General features: G+C 39.3%; 1 protein-coding gene across 2 annotated transcripts; it reads right to left on the reverse strand.

Annotated features, from left to right (window-relative positions):
• Nucleotides 1–4507: 4507 nt before the first annotated feature.
• On the reverse strand, nucleotides 4508–15742 carry cratb (carnitine O-acetyltransferase b). Of its 2 annotated transcripts, none has more exons than XM_051104223.1 (15): nucleotides 15432–15742; nucleotides 14990–15205; nucleotides 14500–14618; nucleotides 14224–14277; nucleotides 13803–13968; nucleotides 10167–10341; nucleotides 9819–9909; nucleotides 9578–9665; nucleotides 8396–8496; nucleotides 7964–8083; nucleotides 6908–7030; nucleotides 6680–6815; nucleotides 6515–6577; nucleotides 6296–6433; nucleotides 4508–5543 (listed from the first exon to the last, which is right to left on the reverse strand). In XM_051104223.1, the coding sequence occupies exons 1-15, from the start codon at nucleotides 15480–15482 to the stop codon at nucleotides 5340–5342; spliced, it is 1845 nt and encodes a 614-aa protein (XP_050960180.1). In that variant the 5' UTR covers nucleotides 15483–15742; the 3' UTR covers nucleotides 4508–5339. The 2 variants fall into 2 exon arrangements, with proteins under 2 accessions (XP_050960180.1, XP_050960179.1); XM_051104222.1 differs by having other exon boundaries at nucleotides 14969–15205.
• Between the last annotated feature and the right edge of the window lie 2003 nt (nucleotides 15743–17745).

Raw genomic sequence — 17745 nt, forward strand, 5'->3', positions numbered from 1 at the left:
TGAACTAATCTTTTTTCGAGTCATTTCGTTCATTTTAGCAAAATATAATTAAAATGTTACGTTTTACCTCCCTAACACATCTACTGCTTACACAAACGTTGATCACACTACAAACAAAACTATAATGCTATAAGAAACAGAAAAGATTCATTCATTGTTTACCTGGGTCTTTAGTCTATGATTCGCTCACCTCGCCTCTTATCTGACAAGTTTTCGGGTTTGAGTCGTTCGTTCATCACGTGACAGCCCTGTAATGTTAACCTATGCAGCCTGAGCCGGAAGGAGAATTGATTAGTTCATCTTTTGAGTCTTCGGGTTTGAGTCGTTCGTTCATCACGTGACAGCCCCATAAGGTGAACGAACGACTCTAAAACAGGTGAACTAATTCCAGTACAGAACCTAATAGGATGTTGCGCATGCGCGACTGAACGAATCACTCCCCGAGGCGACTCGTTCGTCCCGAGTCACATTAAAGATTCGTTCAAAATGAACGAATCGTTCAAGAACGACCCATCACTAGAAACTGCAGCCTCCGGTTGTGGAGGAACATACTACTGGGGCATCGGCATCTCTCAGCGGCACTTCCGGCGGTCCCCAGATGCCACGGCTACAGGCATGCCATGTACACACAAGCAGATGCGTTGAGTTTAATTTCGCGTAAAGCATTTTTCTCCTATAAGGGTATTCCTTATGGGAGGAAAGCGCTTTACGCGCAATTAAACGAAACGCATCTGCTTATCTGTACATAATATGCATTATTATTAATGTGTTTATTGATATTTGTCTTTTGAAAACACTATTTTAATGCATTAAGCCACGCTAAAGTTTTTTAAAATGTCGCAGCATCTATAGAGATGGCGCTGTGGCGGCATCTGGAGAAGTGCCGCAGCCGAGAAGGTCCTGGCTGCTGGCTGCAGCCTGCAGAACGGGGTGGAGCTGCATGTGGGGCAGGGCTACATGTGTCACCCCGCCCACAAATTATATCATTGGTCAGCAGGATTTTATTTCCACTCGTTTGTCGCTGCGTTGGTGAGTAGTTGAGCTACGAGTTTTGTCTTATTTGATTAGTTGTAATATTTGATTACAACATTGCGTTCATTATGTCACTAATGAGCGATTGTATAAGGAGATGTGAAGTAGTTAAAATAAGACTGCCCTCGTGTGTGTGTGTGTGTGTATTATTACATGTTAAATGTATGTGGTAACAACGGAAGACACAACAGGTGGGCCTCTGCTAATAAAACAGTTATGTTAAACTGCAGTTTTGTATGACCAATAAAATGAAATAATCAAACTGCATTATCTTCATGTTCTCTGAGTTTATTCCTCTTCATATATTGTTTAGTCCAACGCTTTTGGACTTCCAACTTTCTTTAACATGAGGTAATCTCTATATTTTATCTCTACATGTACACATAATTTATTGTGAAAGGTTTTGTTATCAGAACAAAGCAATAGCTGTCATGTAGTTCTTATAAAAATGGCACTTTATCAATTCAATTCTAAGACAACATTTTCAAAGAAACTTTAAGTGTTGAGTTGGTGACAAAAAAAACAAAAACATTAAATACAAGTAAATGCGTAAATAAAAATAAAAACCCATAAATAATTTAAATTAGCAAATAAACATTAATCGTTGCGATATACAGTTCTTAATGCACAAAGATATGACAGGTCGAAAGCAGGAAGTGGATGCTTGCTTAGAAATAATAATGAAATGTTGCCCAAAATAATGAATGAAAACATAATGTATTATGTTTGGTATAGATTAATATTATGTGTAGACAATTAACGAATTCATAATATATTGTTTATTTTTGTATGTAAGTTAATATCACGAATTATATTCTATATAGCTGTGCTCTTCACGCATTTCCAGTTTACAGAGGTGTCTGCGTCATTACATGTCATTAGCCAACTGAACCATTTATTAATATCACATGTAGATAATTAACGAATTTATAATATATTGTTTAATATTTTATATGTAACAGATATTTAATATCACGAATGAACCGTAGGCGTCATTTTTTTCCCCAAACCAGTTAAGAGCAAGCCACGCCCTCTAAGCGAAAACCCCACCTCGGAGCCGCGACTCACGTCTCCGGCTCGATTTCATTGGTCAACTGTATCACAGCGCTGATTGGCTACACAGCGTTACGGCCGCCCCGAAACACACTAATTTTAATACAATACCCGAAAGGGATACACGAGTGAAACGACGTACTCACAATTTACAATTTAAATAAAACGGTGTACAAAATGAATAGAAACAGTGCTTAAAACTACATATAGACTATAAAACATGCTCACAGAGTAGTTTAACGCTTGAGTAAACTACACTCACGTATTATACAGAACAAAAACCGGAAAACACAAAAAGATTATATATATATATATATTTTAACTTATTATTAATTCTTTTGTATAGCAAACAATATGTGACCGTTTGTCAGCGATGCATCCATCGTCAACAACCTTGATTGATTTCTAAACTTCTTCTCAGGGGCGGCGACCGCGTAACCGGATTGACCAATGAAATCGCAAATCGTAGCTTGAACTATGCTCGTAACCGCATTTCCTGTTTACGGAGTTGACTACGTCATTACATGTCATTAGCCAATGAAAGCATTTGTGGGCGGGGCGATGCGTGTAGCCCCGCCCCGTTCTGCGGGCTGCAGCCGGGTATACTTGGCTGCGAGATGCCGATGCCGCAATTTGCGCCAGCTCCTGCTGGAATCCGGACTGCGGCAGACTGATAACGAGAGAAGTCCTGAAGTGGGGCAGTAATTGTTTCCCAGTCTGCTTTCCTCAAATTCCCCATCCAGTTTCTGATCAGACCAAGATACTTCTCATAAACCCCACATCCATCGAAAGTCCCACTGAGATGCAGTCCGTTGACATCCTAGCCTTTAGCTACCGTGAGACCACTGTGCTCTGAACAAGATTACAGTGAAGTTTCATACCCACTTCCCCTCGAACATCTCCAGCCTTGGTGTTCAGCAGGTTGTTCCAGGAGTTCATGCACTAGGCGCTCTGGGACTCGTCCTTGTATATTCCCGGAGCATGGCCAAACATCACCAGCACGTTGTGGTGGTCCTGTGAAACGCCTGAGACAATTCCACCTTTTCCTCTAAGCAGAAAAGTGCTCTTTCCACCAGTCCTTAGTGCAGTTTCTGCTTACCTGACATTCCCAGTCAGCTCTGTTGCTGACGATAAAACTCGCCATTAATATCCGAGTCTGCTTCTGTTAACGCCAAGGAGTTCTAAAAGATGTTAGAATAGTTATTTGCATCCATCTGAAGGTACTGTGCCTGCACCACGTTGAAGGCTCTGTAGTTAGACCATTTAACAGCAGTGTGTGAATTGTGTCAAAGCTCTTGGGGTCCCCCTCACCAGACATTTTATCGATAGCGATAATCAGACTGGATTTTGTGAGTGTGTTGCGCTGCAGGACTGCCGTGGACAGCTGAAGTTAAAGTTCTTGATATTCTTCATATTCAGTGTGGACAGTTCACAGCAGCGACAGAAATGAATATTTTCCAAACGGTTTAAAGTGATTTTTACCTTTTATGGGCATTTTTTACCTTTATAAAGCCATTCTTTTTTCTAAAAGTGTGCATTATCTTCTGCGTCAAATTCTTATATTTAATCAGTAAAGTCAATTCAAATATTAAGGCATTTTAGATCATTATCAACAAATTTCATCTTTTCAGCACAGCGGAAACACAGACAGATGTATTACCCACTGTTTAATGCAGGACGTGAATGCATTAAATGCATGAATAATGTTTTGATATTTTAATCCTAAAACGTTGAATACTGATATCTGAAATTATTTAAAAAATAAAATAAAATAATAATAAGGGACTTTAATTGTGAAATTAAAACGGCCAGTAGGTGGCAGCAAGTCACTGTTAATAAGTAAGTCATTGCGATTGGACCGAATCATTCAAACGGTTCATTGACTCACAAAAGAAAAACCATCATGTTGTTCAGAGATGTAAAACAGTGCTGTTGCTGTGTTTGGAAATATTATTATTATTATTATTATTATTATTATTATTATTTTATTTTTTTTGGTGAAATAGAGCAAAATACGCAATATGGTGTCTAAAATGTAAGTCTCTTTTTTTTTGCGAAAACATGGCACTCTTTGTAATCATATTTTACAGTATTACTGTTTTTTCTTCTGTATTTTTGATCAAATAAAAGCAGCCTTGATGAGCATAAGAGACTCAAAATATCTTACTGATCCCAAACTTTTGAACAGCAGTGTACATAAATACAATAGAAAAAGGGTTAGGGTTAATTAACTACATAACTGCATAGTGTTTAGTGTATACATGAAATGAAGACTAGACTTTATTAAAGCCGTTTTGTTGTTTGATGAACGTAACTGACACAGACAGCAGCAGGTACTTATAGGCTGCTGTCACTTTAAGAGCAATGATTTGGAGACCCATCAATGTTAATAATGAACCAAAACCAGTCAGCACAATTTATAATCAAAGATGTTTAATAATTGTATTAGGATAGGGTTTGAGCTATGTTTATGGATAGAAAGACGTAGCTCATATGAAAACAGTAATCGCTTCCATATAAAACTGTTTTGCAACTTTCTTGAGAACAAAACAACCCAACTACTTCATGTAGCCAAACACAGAGATCATTTGAATGAGGGAACATCTGGAGAACTCTGGCAAAAAAAAATGTAAAAGAAAAGTCACGTGTTACCAGTGTACAATTTATTACCTGACCAAAAAAAAAAAAAGTTTTTTTTTTTTTTTTTAGGACATGAGTAACAGACATCTCCTGTAGGTTTAAATAGTAACAACAACCGGTTTTGTAACACAATCAGTGATTTCACACAAATATATACGTGTTACTTAAACATTTGGTCATTTCCTGACTAGGCACACATTTTATGAGGAAGAAGTGTATATCAAATTGAACTGCTGGTATGTCACACAAAATCAGACATATTTGAAACTCTGCGCTCTTTTAAAAAAGCTGAAGAGGGACCCAAATGCACAGCATGAGACAATTTCATATTTCAAACACCTTTAAGTTTGGTATTACATTAGATTACCGGTTTAAGCTTTCATGGCTGTTCTTAAAACACCAAAAATAGCCATGTTTTTCTTATTAGCGAATGGTCCATCTCAGGTGCTCAAATGCGCTGCACTTCACGCAAACTTCCATGAAGAGCACTCGTTTAACAAAGCCCGGCACTTTCAGGAGTACATTCTGTTCACCACATATTAAAGGCCGTGGTCCTGAAGCTGCCGCGAGGCTGGATTAGAGTTTTAAAACCATCTCTGAATGTCTCGACGGTGCTAAACGGTGGGCTGAAACAACTCCTGGAGATCACAAAGCGATCGCTCCAGCGTGAGAGCCAGTTTCTCTGCGTTGGTTTCCTCACAGCAGTTGAAGGCAGTTACGGAGAAGTGGACGTGATCGTGCTGTGGATTGTAACAGACCGCGTAGCCGTCGGGAACCAGCGGTCCAAAACACATCACGCTGTCTGTGTTGGTGGGCACCTGTGAGGAAGATGCAACATGCAAGTGCTTTTAACTTTATAGTTTATAGTCTTCTCATAGTTTAGGCTTGTTGTGTAATCAAACCGTTTAAAAGGTTGAGAAGCAACCGTCATGCTGAAACGGAAAGCCAAAATTATACTGGCTGCAGCACAGGTCAAAACCCCCACCCTCTTCTGGTAAACGAGTGGGACCGGAGCAAAAACTATTAATAAATAACACACCGAATCACATTTTTTCCCCCAAAGGTGATTTCTGTCATTTTAGGTAGTTTTATAACACTATTCAATTGTTGTTCGAACAAGTTTGCTTTTAGTTATTTGATACTGTAAAAACAGGGTGTGACTTCATGATCGAGTCTGCGAGAGTTTCGGCCGGGACCTTGATACCGCGGATCCGCTTCCAGTTTACTACTTTGAGACTCCGGCTCCAAATAACATCATCTGCGCCAGATGACAGCTGCCATATCTAGGATATTTTGGCTTCATTTCTCATTTTTACAGTCTATAGTGGGGAAGAGGGTACAAACCACAACGCAACAGATCTGCAATGCATTCTGTGTGGGGACGACTGAACATTAAGAGCAGAGACATGAACTCCCATGCATCTTTTATGCTGTGACGTTGCTTCAGTTTTGCATTTCAAAGAAGATAAATGAAATGTTTGCATTGTATTTTAGCATTTTTTTGTGCAGAAATAGTTACGATCTGAGAATGAATTAAGGCAGGGTTTGTTTCAATGCATCTAAAAGTTACCTGTCCCGTTCGGAGTTTCCAGTGAGTGGCAAGGCCATAGGCCGTGTCCATGAAAATTCTGGGCACGCTCAGTCCCTCCTCAATGGCTTGAAGTTTAAGACCCAGCAGGTGGCGGTCTATACCCTGCCCCATCAGCGACTGATGGAAAAATGACACTCATTATGCAGTCAAAATAAATTAAGATCTGGGCAGAGAGTCAGAAGGTTCCATGTAATTCACCTGCTCTGTGAGGATGCTGTATGCATCAACAGCCTCTCTCAGCAGCTGCACCTTGGCTTCTCTCTAAAACGCACGCAAACAGACACACGCGCGCATTTAACGACCAGCGTTACTTCTAAACGTGACGTCCCATGCCGTCTCCTCTACACAATCCTATGTACTCACAGAAACGGCATTATCGTCAAAGGCCTGTATGAAGCTCAGCATCTGGTTGGTGGGAGAGCGGATGTAGTCCGTTCGTCCTCCCCGGAACATCCTCAGAGAGGCGATGTCGCAGGCTGCGCACACTTCGCTGTGAACTCTGGCGGCGAACAGGAACGCACACTTTATTCGCTCATCTTCTTATCTGTCCTTACTAACTGATGATGAGAGAACGTTTTCTAGAAAGCTCACCGGTAGTAGGCCAGCTGAATCGCCAGCTGGATGAAGGAGTTTGGACTCAGCTTGAGTTGTTTGACAAACTCTTTTCCAAAGCGCTGGAAGTTGAAACATTTGATGTCCAAATCATTGATGAGACTAAAGGGAGAATTTAAAGTACAAATTAGCATGCTATTATCATCAGCACAGCATTCAGTTCCTCTTCTTTATATACAAACTCTCTGGAACAATCATAAAGGCGCAGCACTTTTCCTACCTTCTTTCTCCTCTCAGACACAACTAAGACTATTCATTAAACTCTCATTATTATAGAAACTCTACTTCATCTCCTGCTTTTTGTTCTACCCCTGCCTCTTGGCTGATGACATTTTTGGGGAAAAAAAACAAAAAAAAAACAGGTTTTGGGTATCAGACAAAACTTTAACTGTTTCGGATATAGGGCAAAACTCTCTGTTAACTGCACTGGGGTGCCAGAAAAAGCAGATGTCTTCTGAGAGGATCTGGTAAAGAGACTGGATGCAACATTTTTGGTTTTCCTGACAAGTTGGAAGAACCTAACACAATGCTGTGTGTTTCTCAAACATAAAGTGCACCACAACATCCATTTAACACGTGTATATGGACCAAAAATGATTTTAGCGCATACTGAAAACAGAGAAAACAGAGCAGATGCAGAAGAAAGGTGCAAATGTGGCAAGACCTGCTCATGGGCCAGTGGTGGGGAGTCTCACACACTAGATAGGTGAGGAACAGAAGGTAAAAAAATAAAATAAAAGGTAAAGCTGGCAACACTGCTGCAAACTGTAAGTGCAACAGAAAAGTTCCTGCAATAGCAATATGAGTGGTACCACAATACTACTAAGAGACATTAAGTAAGGTATTGTGATAATCCTATTAGAATTTTAGAAAATTCAGACTGGCAGCTTCTAGTCCGAGCTCCTGTCATTTCAAGACCGGCAAACCTTTAAAGTGGCGCAGCGAAGCCTCTGCAGCTAAACCAGATTGCTGTAGTGTGTCTGATCTTAAAGCAACCAAAAAGAGCCCAAAACAATAACAGGCATTTGAACTCACATATCCAGATTCTGCTTGGCCATCTCTAGATCCCATTTGATCTCAGAATTGATGTAGAAGTAGAGTTTCTTGGGCATGGGCAGAGGAATTAACGGAGCTCGCACTCTGTCCGGTTTCTTACTAACAGAGAAAAACATTGTCAATTACTGTTACCACAAAAAAATGTCTTTTTAGGCTGGCATCTTACTAGCCGATTTAAAATGGTCAGCCTCATTCTTTCTGAAGACAGTCTAGTGCACCTCTCCTTACAAACCTCAGACAGAACAGGGCAAGAATTTATCAAAAGCGGTTGTAGGTGTGACACCCTTAAACAAAACCAATTTGGCTAGTGAGATGCCACCTTTACTAGTATTAATACAGCAATGCAGAGACAATGAATGCATAGAACTGTTGTGCGTTTTTGCCTTAAGGCATGCGTGAGTTTGTAAATACCAGTATTCTAGCACATGATCCAGCAGCGTGGATATAGGCGGACCCTCGGCTGTCGCATGTTCATACAAGAGACCCCAAGACCCATCCTCACCAACAACAAACTGAACACAGAAACAGAGGGAGAGAAAAAATGATACGTTAACAATAAAAATCAAAGAAAGCTAAAACTGATTACAGTACCTAAACGTGATTAATTGCGATTTACGCATTACTGAATTTAGTTCCAAGCAAACGAAAGAACTCTAATTATTAGGTTTAGCAATTTGACTGGATGACACACACAGCATAAATTATTTTTCTAGTATTTAGTACAAGCCATGGGTGAAACTGATCAATTGTCAGACGTGAAAAAAAAAGACAAAGAAAGATTTTGTCAGCAAAAAGGAATAGTGGTCAAAAAACTGAAACTGGATGATAGGGACTGTCGGACGCTAAAAAGGATTGTGTAAAAACAACACAGAACTAATGCGGAAAAGTGAGAACCTTACAAAGCCAACATCAGTGAAAGAGCTGCAATTTAGCAAAACTTTAATTCACACACACCAGCGCGACATGCTGTTAGGATCATAAAACCTGAACAACCAGAGCAGCTAGACTGAACGTCAACATCTGCCCTGGTCAAACAAATCACCTGACTTGAATATGATCAAACCACTGTGGCCAGTTTTGGAGAGAACGGTGAGAAAGCAGATCTCACCGTTAACATCTCTTAAGCAATAGGCAGATGTTTTGATCCACATCCAGCTGGAGACTACTCAAAAGTTGCATGAATCTATTTTAAGAAGGCTGGAAGCTGTATTAAAGGCAAAAGGTGGTAAAACACCTTAATAAAGAAACATTGCCTATTTTGCAAGTGGGAATCTTACAAGGAAGACGCAGTCCACTTTAACTCTATGCATGACAGAATTTCACGTGTTGAGTAATGATGAACATTATTACATTAACCGTACACAGCATTAATTGTGCCACCAAGGGTCATTCACCATCCTTTACTTTTTAAAAGGAGCTCCATTGTAGCAGCTTTTGTGTGTGTGTGTGTGTGTGTGACAGAGATACACTTGAGCTGCCACTCTGAAGCTGCTGATTAAATACAATGATTGACATATTTTGACATATAATAGTGTTTAAACTTTTCTTCAACAATTATATGCATTTAGAACGGGCCTCTGCCATGCGGCTCACCTGTAGTGTCTTGTCAAACCAGCGATTGCCGCTGTTTGAATAAGTCCCACCTCCATGCAAAATCTGTGCTGCCATTCGACTAGAATACCTGCCAAACAACAAACACCCTTAGCACCACACCAAATCATCATCAGTAAAAATGTAAACAATTTTGTTCTCAATAAGATGAAAGTACAGTGTTTAAGCTCTAGTAACTGTCAGCATCATCCACAATCAATCAGAGTGTATAAACAACTCTTACTTCTCATCAGAAACCCTCATAACTGGAGAATCCAAACACAACGTAAAGATCGATTTCTCGATTAGCCTCACAGATTCTTTATTGATTTTATCTGAAGGGGAAAAAACAACAAAAAGATTAAATGAAAAAAAAGTTTAAATTAAGCCTGAAACTTCTGCAGCTAGATGGGGCAAAGTGTAAAATTGTATTGGTCTTGAAATCCACAATAGGCCACATAAGCAAAAAGCAAAGAAGGACCTCGTATATATAACAACGCTACTGTGCATCACTCTCGCTAAAGGATCATCAGTACACGGTCCTTTTCTGGTGTTGTTTTAGACAGTAGTTGAGCGTGCAGGTCAGGTTTACCTCTGAGCAAGCGCGTGTAAGCCTGACCCCAGGTGTGACGATGCTCGCTGGTCAAAATTCCCATCGGTTCCTTATCGGTTTTCCACGATTGAGAGCGGATCCGCAACAGCTGAGCATGGATCTGACTTTCTGTCAGTGGTGTTCCATCACTGTTGTAAACATCCAGCTGGAAAAACTACACACAACCACATATGCATGCTTATTTATTTATTTTTAAAGAAACAGTATACTTAAATAATTATAATGTGTTTACAACCTGATTTCTTGTAAATACCAAATATGAACCGAGTGATATATCACAGTTCAGTTACTACATCACAGTTACTATATGACTTCCAAATATACTACTATAATGAAAAATCATTTTGGAGCAACTTAGTGCTTCAGTGTTTAAATTTCTATTATAATGGTATGTTTCTCTTTGCCATTAATCTGTACAGTTTATGGAGATGCCGTGAGAAGGCTAGACACACGATTATCTTCTGGTATGTGCGTGCACTGATGACATCACATGCGTAAGACAATGGAGCTAAGAGCCTGCAACTGGGCTTTGTTCATTTACAAGGTAACTACTTTTACCACCCGAGCTGTCGATTGAAATATATGCCCTCTCGTACTCCGAAATGTATATAAGCATCATCACTGCATGTGGTATCTGGTAAAATGACAATGCATTCATGTGGTTTCAGAATAACTGGAAAAATCATTTCCCGACTGAGCAAATCCAACACATCTTTGTAGTAACGTTAAAGTCCCTGTTGTTTAAAAGCACAACTCGGTAAATAAGACCATCCGAAGAGCGCGTGAATCCAGCAATTATGTGGCGTCACGTATCTTACCTTTGGCTAGCTACATTAAACATGCTTGAATTAAAATGCTAAAAACTAAACTTGACTTGTAATGACATGCAATCAGAAGTGTTTCTAAACCTGTTGTCCTACAAAAGAGAACAATATAGCATATTTTTACTCCACAACATCAGTCAACGTTTGTCCATATTAGGGATTTCCTGAAACGTCATGAGTTCTGTTACTTCTGTGATGAATATGTGGATCCCTCCGGCTTACAGTACGAATGAAACAGTTCACAGTTCACACACTTAATAATTGCCAATCAGTCCTATTTTGGGTAAAAAAAAAAAAAAAAAAAATTATAAATATATATTATTTTCTCTCTCTCTCTCTTTGCGAATCAAAAAAAACACAACCATGAGCCATTTTACTGACGTTTTTAACAGCTAAAAGTGAGTAGTGCATCAGCACAGTGGAGATGTACACGCCACGGATGCTCAGTGTTGTTTATGGCAATGATCTTTCAGCACCGTATCCTCTAATATCTTTATCTAGAAGCTTCATTCAAACCCCTTTCCAGTCCACGCATGGATCTTCTCTCCCCCGCTTAAGGCGTAAAGCACTATTTCTATTCTATACTTATTTTAACTTATTTTACATCTAACATCTTATCTTTCACATTTGTTCTCAAAATATTTAATAATTTTTCAACTGCTAATCCAATCTGTACATCTGGGCTTTTAAAGGTAAAGAGGATTCTTGGCTTATCAGTGCCATCACATTTGTCTTGGCTGGACATTCAGAGGCTTCGTAGTAGTTTCGTCATCATGTTTTGATCATCATGAATTCGTCAAACAAACACGGTTTGTTTCTCTGAGCCAAAACAGGAACAGTTATTGATGCTTAGTCCCACCTTGTGCTCAGATTGGTTCAAACTGGTTCAAACCAATAAACAATGTGAAAGTATTTGCACGCATTAGATTCAGATTCTAATGCAGACACCTGGAGCAGCAAGAAGGAGTACAGCCAAGTTATCAACATGTATTTATTCAGTACATTTCTCTCTAATTTTGTGTGCAGTTTGTGAAAATCATTTGCACTGTTTTTATCTTTGCTGCTCAAGACAGTTTGCACAATTGTTTTCACTATTTGCTATATATCTGCACACAAACGTCTGTGTATGAATATATAAATATAAGTATATATATATAAATACATGCATGTATGTCTCTCTCTCTCTCTCTCTCATATCTACTTGATGAGGCCCTATCATTTTTTTTTTTTTTTTAAGATTTATTTATTTTTGGCATTTTTGCCTTTATTAGGATAGGACAGATCAGAACTGACAGGAAGCGAAGTGGGAGAGAGATTTGGGTCCGGGTTTAAAATCTACATTGTGTTGACGTCACAGTTTGTGACGTAGCAAAGGACTACAGTACTTCGACGACGCGTTGTTGTCTCATAATTATTCATGAGGCTGTGTGCTCTTATCCTATGAGTAGACACTTCGCCTAATTATTCACAACAGCCTGTGCTGATTTGCTATGACAGAAGTTTTAGACTGCGAGAACGCGTATATTAACTGAGAGAAACATTCATGGACCGAAGGAGAGCGTTTGTTTTTGTTTGCTTTGTATGAGTTCGGCACAAACGCGATTCATGCATAGAGTGAGTGTGATAGCGGTTTTGACCACTTCTTGACGCAACCCATCAAAAGGATTATAAACTACGCAAAAAAGCCTTAGAAGTTAATAGAGGTGCAGCGTTTCATATAGATGTTTTTGATTTATTTGTGTTGTTGACTCAATGGGAGCGAAAAACTGTGGTGAGAACTAACCAGTGCTGAAACAGGGGGTTTTATTACCCTTTAAGGAACGTCACTACCAAACACCTTTTTTCTGCAAGTAAGCACACTTTTTTTTGGGGTGTTATTCCATAACATTTAGTTTTTATGTGTGTAGAACTGTTCAGAACTGTGCTAGGTAATCATGTGCTGATTAGTATCTTTGAACTGGGCTCAAACGCATCTAAAATTGTCACTACCATAAAATCCACGACCGAAACATGTCATCATTATTTCAGTAGTAACTGAAGGAAACGATCAATCCTTTGTTTGGGGAAAATAAACAAAATCTAGTACAGTTACGCAAATTTTTGTTAATTTCCCCCAAATAAAGGATTTTGTCACATGAACCTGTGGCAAATTCAACTGACTGGGTATGATTTGGACAGGCACACACCTTTCAAAAAACGCTGAACAGCTTAAAATGCATATCACAGTAATAACTATCTAAAGAAAAAAATATAAACTTTGGGAGTTATTGTTTGAGGTCACAGTTTAAAAAAACAAAAACAAACAAACAAGCAAAAAAACAAAAAACAAAAACAAATTGTGGCTTGCCTTTTTTCTTTTTTAATTCTGGCAAATTCATCCATTCTTAGAGAAAACAAATGTAAGACAGCTAGACTAAAACTTCTCCTGTTTATAATGATATATGACACTTGATGCCGACTGCTAGAATCACTTTGAAAACACACAAACGTCAATATCAGCAGCTATCGACAGCCTATGTTCGTCATTTGAAACAAGAACCCAAATATAAACAAAGCAGCACTTTGCTTACTAAACTGAATATATCATTTACATTGATAAATTTCTTCATTTTAAGCACTGAATCATGAAAACTGCTACTGATGTGAGCCGACGTGTGGAACACTCCACAAAAACTAGCCCAACCTACGGGACACTTGGTGCCTTAAGCCCTGCCCTTCCCTGCCAAGATATGTGAAAAAATAAAGATTAAATTTTTTTGTTGAGTTGTAGAATCATCTATTTTGAGGTTACCTGGTAGTTCCTGACCACTGTAATGTGAACCGGGCCACGGCGTGGACGTCCATAGTGAACCACATGGTCATGTTTGGGTCCTGGGATTCGACAGGAGGAGAACAACTGAGGAAACAATTCCATACATAATGGCTGTCCGCGCATATACTCTACCGCCAGCTTCCCACTAGATGAGCAAGAGAGAGAAAGGACATGCAGATAGAAATCAAGAAAAAAAAAAGAGAGAAAGGGAGTCACATTGAGCTACAGACAGCAACAGTATGATATATTTAGAAGCAATATCATGATATTAAGTTCCAGTGTTTGGCACTGCTTGACTGAAGCATGCAGACCAGCATGAGTTAAAGGTTAGCGGTTAAATTAGCACAGGTGCTCAGACATAAACAGTAACTCTGCCACTGTATGTTCTTATGGTCCAGACCTGTCCACCTGAGCTTTGAAGTCCAACACTCCTGCAATCAGCTTTGATGCAAACCTGCACAAGAAACAACGTAGACATATAGACACAACGCGTATACAGATTAACACACGCAACCCTAATGCAGTCTTAGATGTATCAGATTGAATACTTTTTGATACTTAATACTTTTGTGCAATCAGTTATCTGAAGCATTTGAAAGGAAACTTAAGAGGACATTTCTGTCAGTGATTTTGTAAGGGTGTTTGTTTGAGTGTGTAGATTCTGGCTGTCACGTACACTAGTTGACCTCTCCAGTCGGTGAAGTCACGTTTGGGCAACGAAATGGCAGGGTTCGAATGCACTGCCAAGGGCTGCCTGCACTCCAGGTATGCCCACTGCACCCACCAATCTGAAATCTGCAAAGTCAAGACACACACATAACACACCAGCCCGCTAGCTCATCACACATACGAGCAGAGTGAAAACTGCTGCACACAGCCATGATGCCAAAAATGAGGCAGTTCTCACTAGGTTTTGACACATAGTCATTGGGTTGAGTTCTTTTACAAAAACTCTTGTTAATTGCTTCACCCTTGCATTATTTCCTCGCCTCCTAAGACGGAGAAGGTACGACCCAAGGAAGAACGACAAGGATGGACAATTGAAAAAAAACGCAAGGCACCCTCTAGTCCTATTTTGACATTCCTGCTTTAAACACAAAAGTACCGCAGTATTACAGTCTGTCCAAATAAATCGTGAAACTGACATTTATATGCGCTGTTCTCACCCAGTTGTGTGAGTGCTTTGCTCTTTTAATCAGCTCTCTTTGCAGTTTTTCGCCTAGACCTCCAGGGCTGCCAAACTTCTGCACGATCTTGCGGGTGTGCTCGAGCTCATCTGCGGGCAGGAGCGGCTCCAGAGCCGTCAGGTAGCGCTGCAGCGTCTGGCCGAGCGGAGGCACCGGCTGCGGCGGGACCGAGGAGTGGGCCTGTCTCAGCACGGCCTGACGAACGGGACACAAGACGACTGAAAGTGAGCGACTGAGCTGCTCGCTGAAAATAAGTCACTTCCCTCGTCTCCTTATGTAAGAGCCCTCTACTCAAGGACAAAAGTTTTCATCTGGACGTTAATAAATAAATGCTTTACAGTCCACGAGCGTTTCTAAGAATCGTCCCTTTTAAATGTGAATACGCGCTGAACACCCACAAAAGCATGCTCACCACACTTACCCTTTGCATGAATAAAGAGCATATTCTTGGAGGTATTTTCTCTAAAATCATTGTTCCACGTTGTTTGTAGCTCACGAGGAAATAGCAAACTAGTGCTTAAGCTTGCGCAAACACGAACGTCACGGAGACTCCGAATCTTCATCAATGATATTACGGTAAGATAACGAGTTATTCTAAGGCACACAAGAGGACAGCCGTGAACTATTCTGACAGTTGAAGTGTTTAGTCTGTTAGCAGTCGTCAAAGTTCGGCTTAAGTTCGTGAGCTTCAGCACGCACTTCGGGTGTGGACGCTGAAACACGTGTGCAGTGTTTAGTGTTTACTGCCGTATTATTTCGTGTGTGTGCGCATAAACATTTGGACAAGGAAAATCTGTTCAGAGCCCGAAAAGGGGCGCTTTCATGGTTTAAAAAAAATAACAAATAAAAATCGAATGCAGCAGCACACTGCCAAAGGGACATTATGCCGTTTTTAAAGAGATAGTTGACCCAAAAATGAAAAATCCTCTCATATGTACTTCGTTCCAAATCTGCAGGACTGTTGCAAGCACTGTCAGTTCGGTTCTGCATCAGAGTGTGCCACTGGAATTCGTTTATAACCGATATAGATTGGGGAAAAGGCTTGACTTTTGCCAAGCGCGTTTTGTAGATCTAACAAGATTAAGGAAGTCCATTATGAAGTCCTTCATAAAAATGATCCTGTTAACTCCTAAATATTCTGTTATTGATGGGAATTGTTCATTTTGTGGGCTTATGGAAGAAACGGCTGCCCATTTAGTTTTTGATTGTAGCATTACTAATAGATTTTGGGGTTGATTTAACTTTTTGTTTTTGGCACTATAAATGTGGTTCACAATTTTGTCCTCAAAGATGTTATTTTTTGTTACTATGAGAACCCAAAACACACTTTTTTTTTTTTTATGTTGTTCATTTATTTTGTATGTAAAATTATTTATCCATAAGCAAAAATGGTTTAAGTTCCACTTTTCCTTGCTGAATTCAACTCTCAATTTCATCCCTTAGATTTATAAACAAAAGCACAAAATGTTTATGTTTTATGAGGATGTGTTTAAAGACACATGTTGACCTTATCATTGTGCCTTTCTCTGTCTGTGCATGTAAGGCCATGTTTGTTTTGTTGTTGATGTAAGTGTAAATGTTGTCAGAGATAGTCATATTTTCCCTGATTATGTATGTATTATATGTTCTTGCAAAATAAAGATTTTTTTTTTTTTATATACAGTTTTTCACAGTTGCTAAAACACTAAACCCCATTCTCTAAACCAAATTCTCAATACTCTAAACCAATTTGTCAAATAAATCACTCTTTCTGCAAAACCTTAAACAAGTTTAGGCAGTTTAGACACTGTTTTCAGATCTCATGCAATCTTTTTGCAAAACTCTAAACACATTCTCACTCACTAAGACACAGTTTGCTCTGTGATGAACTTGTGATGCAAAACCCTAAACACAAAAAAGCAAAAGTTAAGCACAACTGCAACACGGCTGTCATTGTTAAGACACAGTAATTCAAAATTCTTCACAGTTGTTTTCGAAATATTGAAATATAATATATATATATATATATATATATATATACACACACACACACACACACACACACACACATATTGTAATGCCACACCAGCAGAGGGAGCCCTTTCCCATGGACTGCCTGTTACCGCTCCCTCTGCTGCTTCTCTGGTTACTTCCTGTTTCGTGGCCATTTAAGGAGGCCTATACCAAACAGGCTTGGCGAAGTATTGTTTTGCCTGTGTGGACTCTACCAAGCGTTTTCCCTGTTTTCATTGCCTTGTTTGTATTTTCCATGGTTATTGTTTTGTTTCATTGCCATAGTTTTGCCTTGTTCCATTGCCTTGTTTATTTGTAACTTTTGGACTGCTCTCTTGGTATTTTGACCTTCTGCCTGATTTCTGACTATGATCTGTTTACAGTTTTTCACATTTGCTAAAACACTACACGCCATACTCTAAACCAAATTCTCAATAGCCTAAACCAATTTGTTAAATAAATCACTTTTTCTGCAAAACCTTAAACAAGTTTAGGCAGTTTGGACACTGTTTGCAGATCTCATGCAATCTTTTTGCAAAACTCTAAACACATTCTCACTCACTAAGACACAATTTGCTCTTTGATGAACTTGTGATGCAAAACCCTAAACATAAGAAAGCAAGAGTTAAGCACAACTGCAACACGGCTGTCATCGTTTACACACAGTAATTTAAAATTCTTCACACATGTTTTACAAATATTTAAATATACAAAATATAAGCCAGTTCAAAGTGCACAGGAGG

The sequence above is a fragment of the Labeo rohita genome, unplaced genomic scaffold (assembly GCF_022985175.1).
Source record: "Labeo rohita strain BAU-BD-2019 unplaced genomic scaffold, IGBB_LRoh.1.0 scaffold_66, whole genome shotgun sequence".
Lineage (NCBI taxonomy): Eukaryota > Metazoa > Chordata > Actinopteri > Cypriniformes > Cyprinidae > Labeo > Labeo rohita.

Coding starts and splice junctions, on each gene's coding strand:
- cratb (XM_051104222.1), bottom strand. CDS start 15,482: ATGATTTTAGAGAAAATACCTCCAAGAATATGCTCTTTATTCATGCAA. Junction 7,031..7,963: donor GCCAAGCAGAATCTGGATAT/GTGAGTTCAAAT, acceptor TTCTCCCTTTAG/TCTCATCAATGATTTGGACA. Junction 6,816..6,907: donor ATTCAGCTGGCCTACTACCG/GTGAGCTTTCTA, acceptor GTTCGCCGCCAG/AGTTCACAGCGAAGTGTGCG.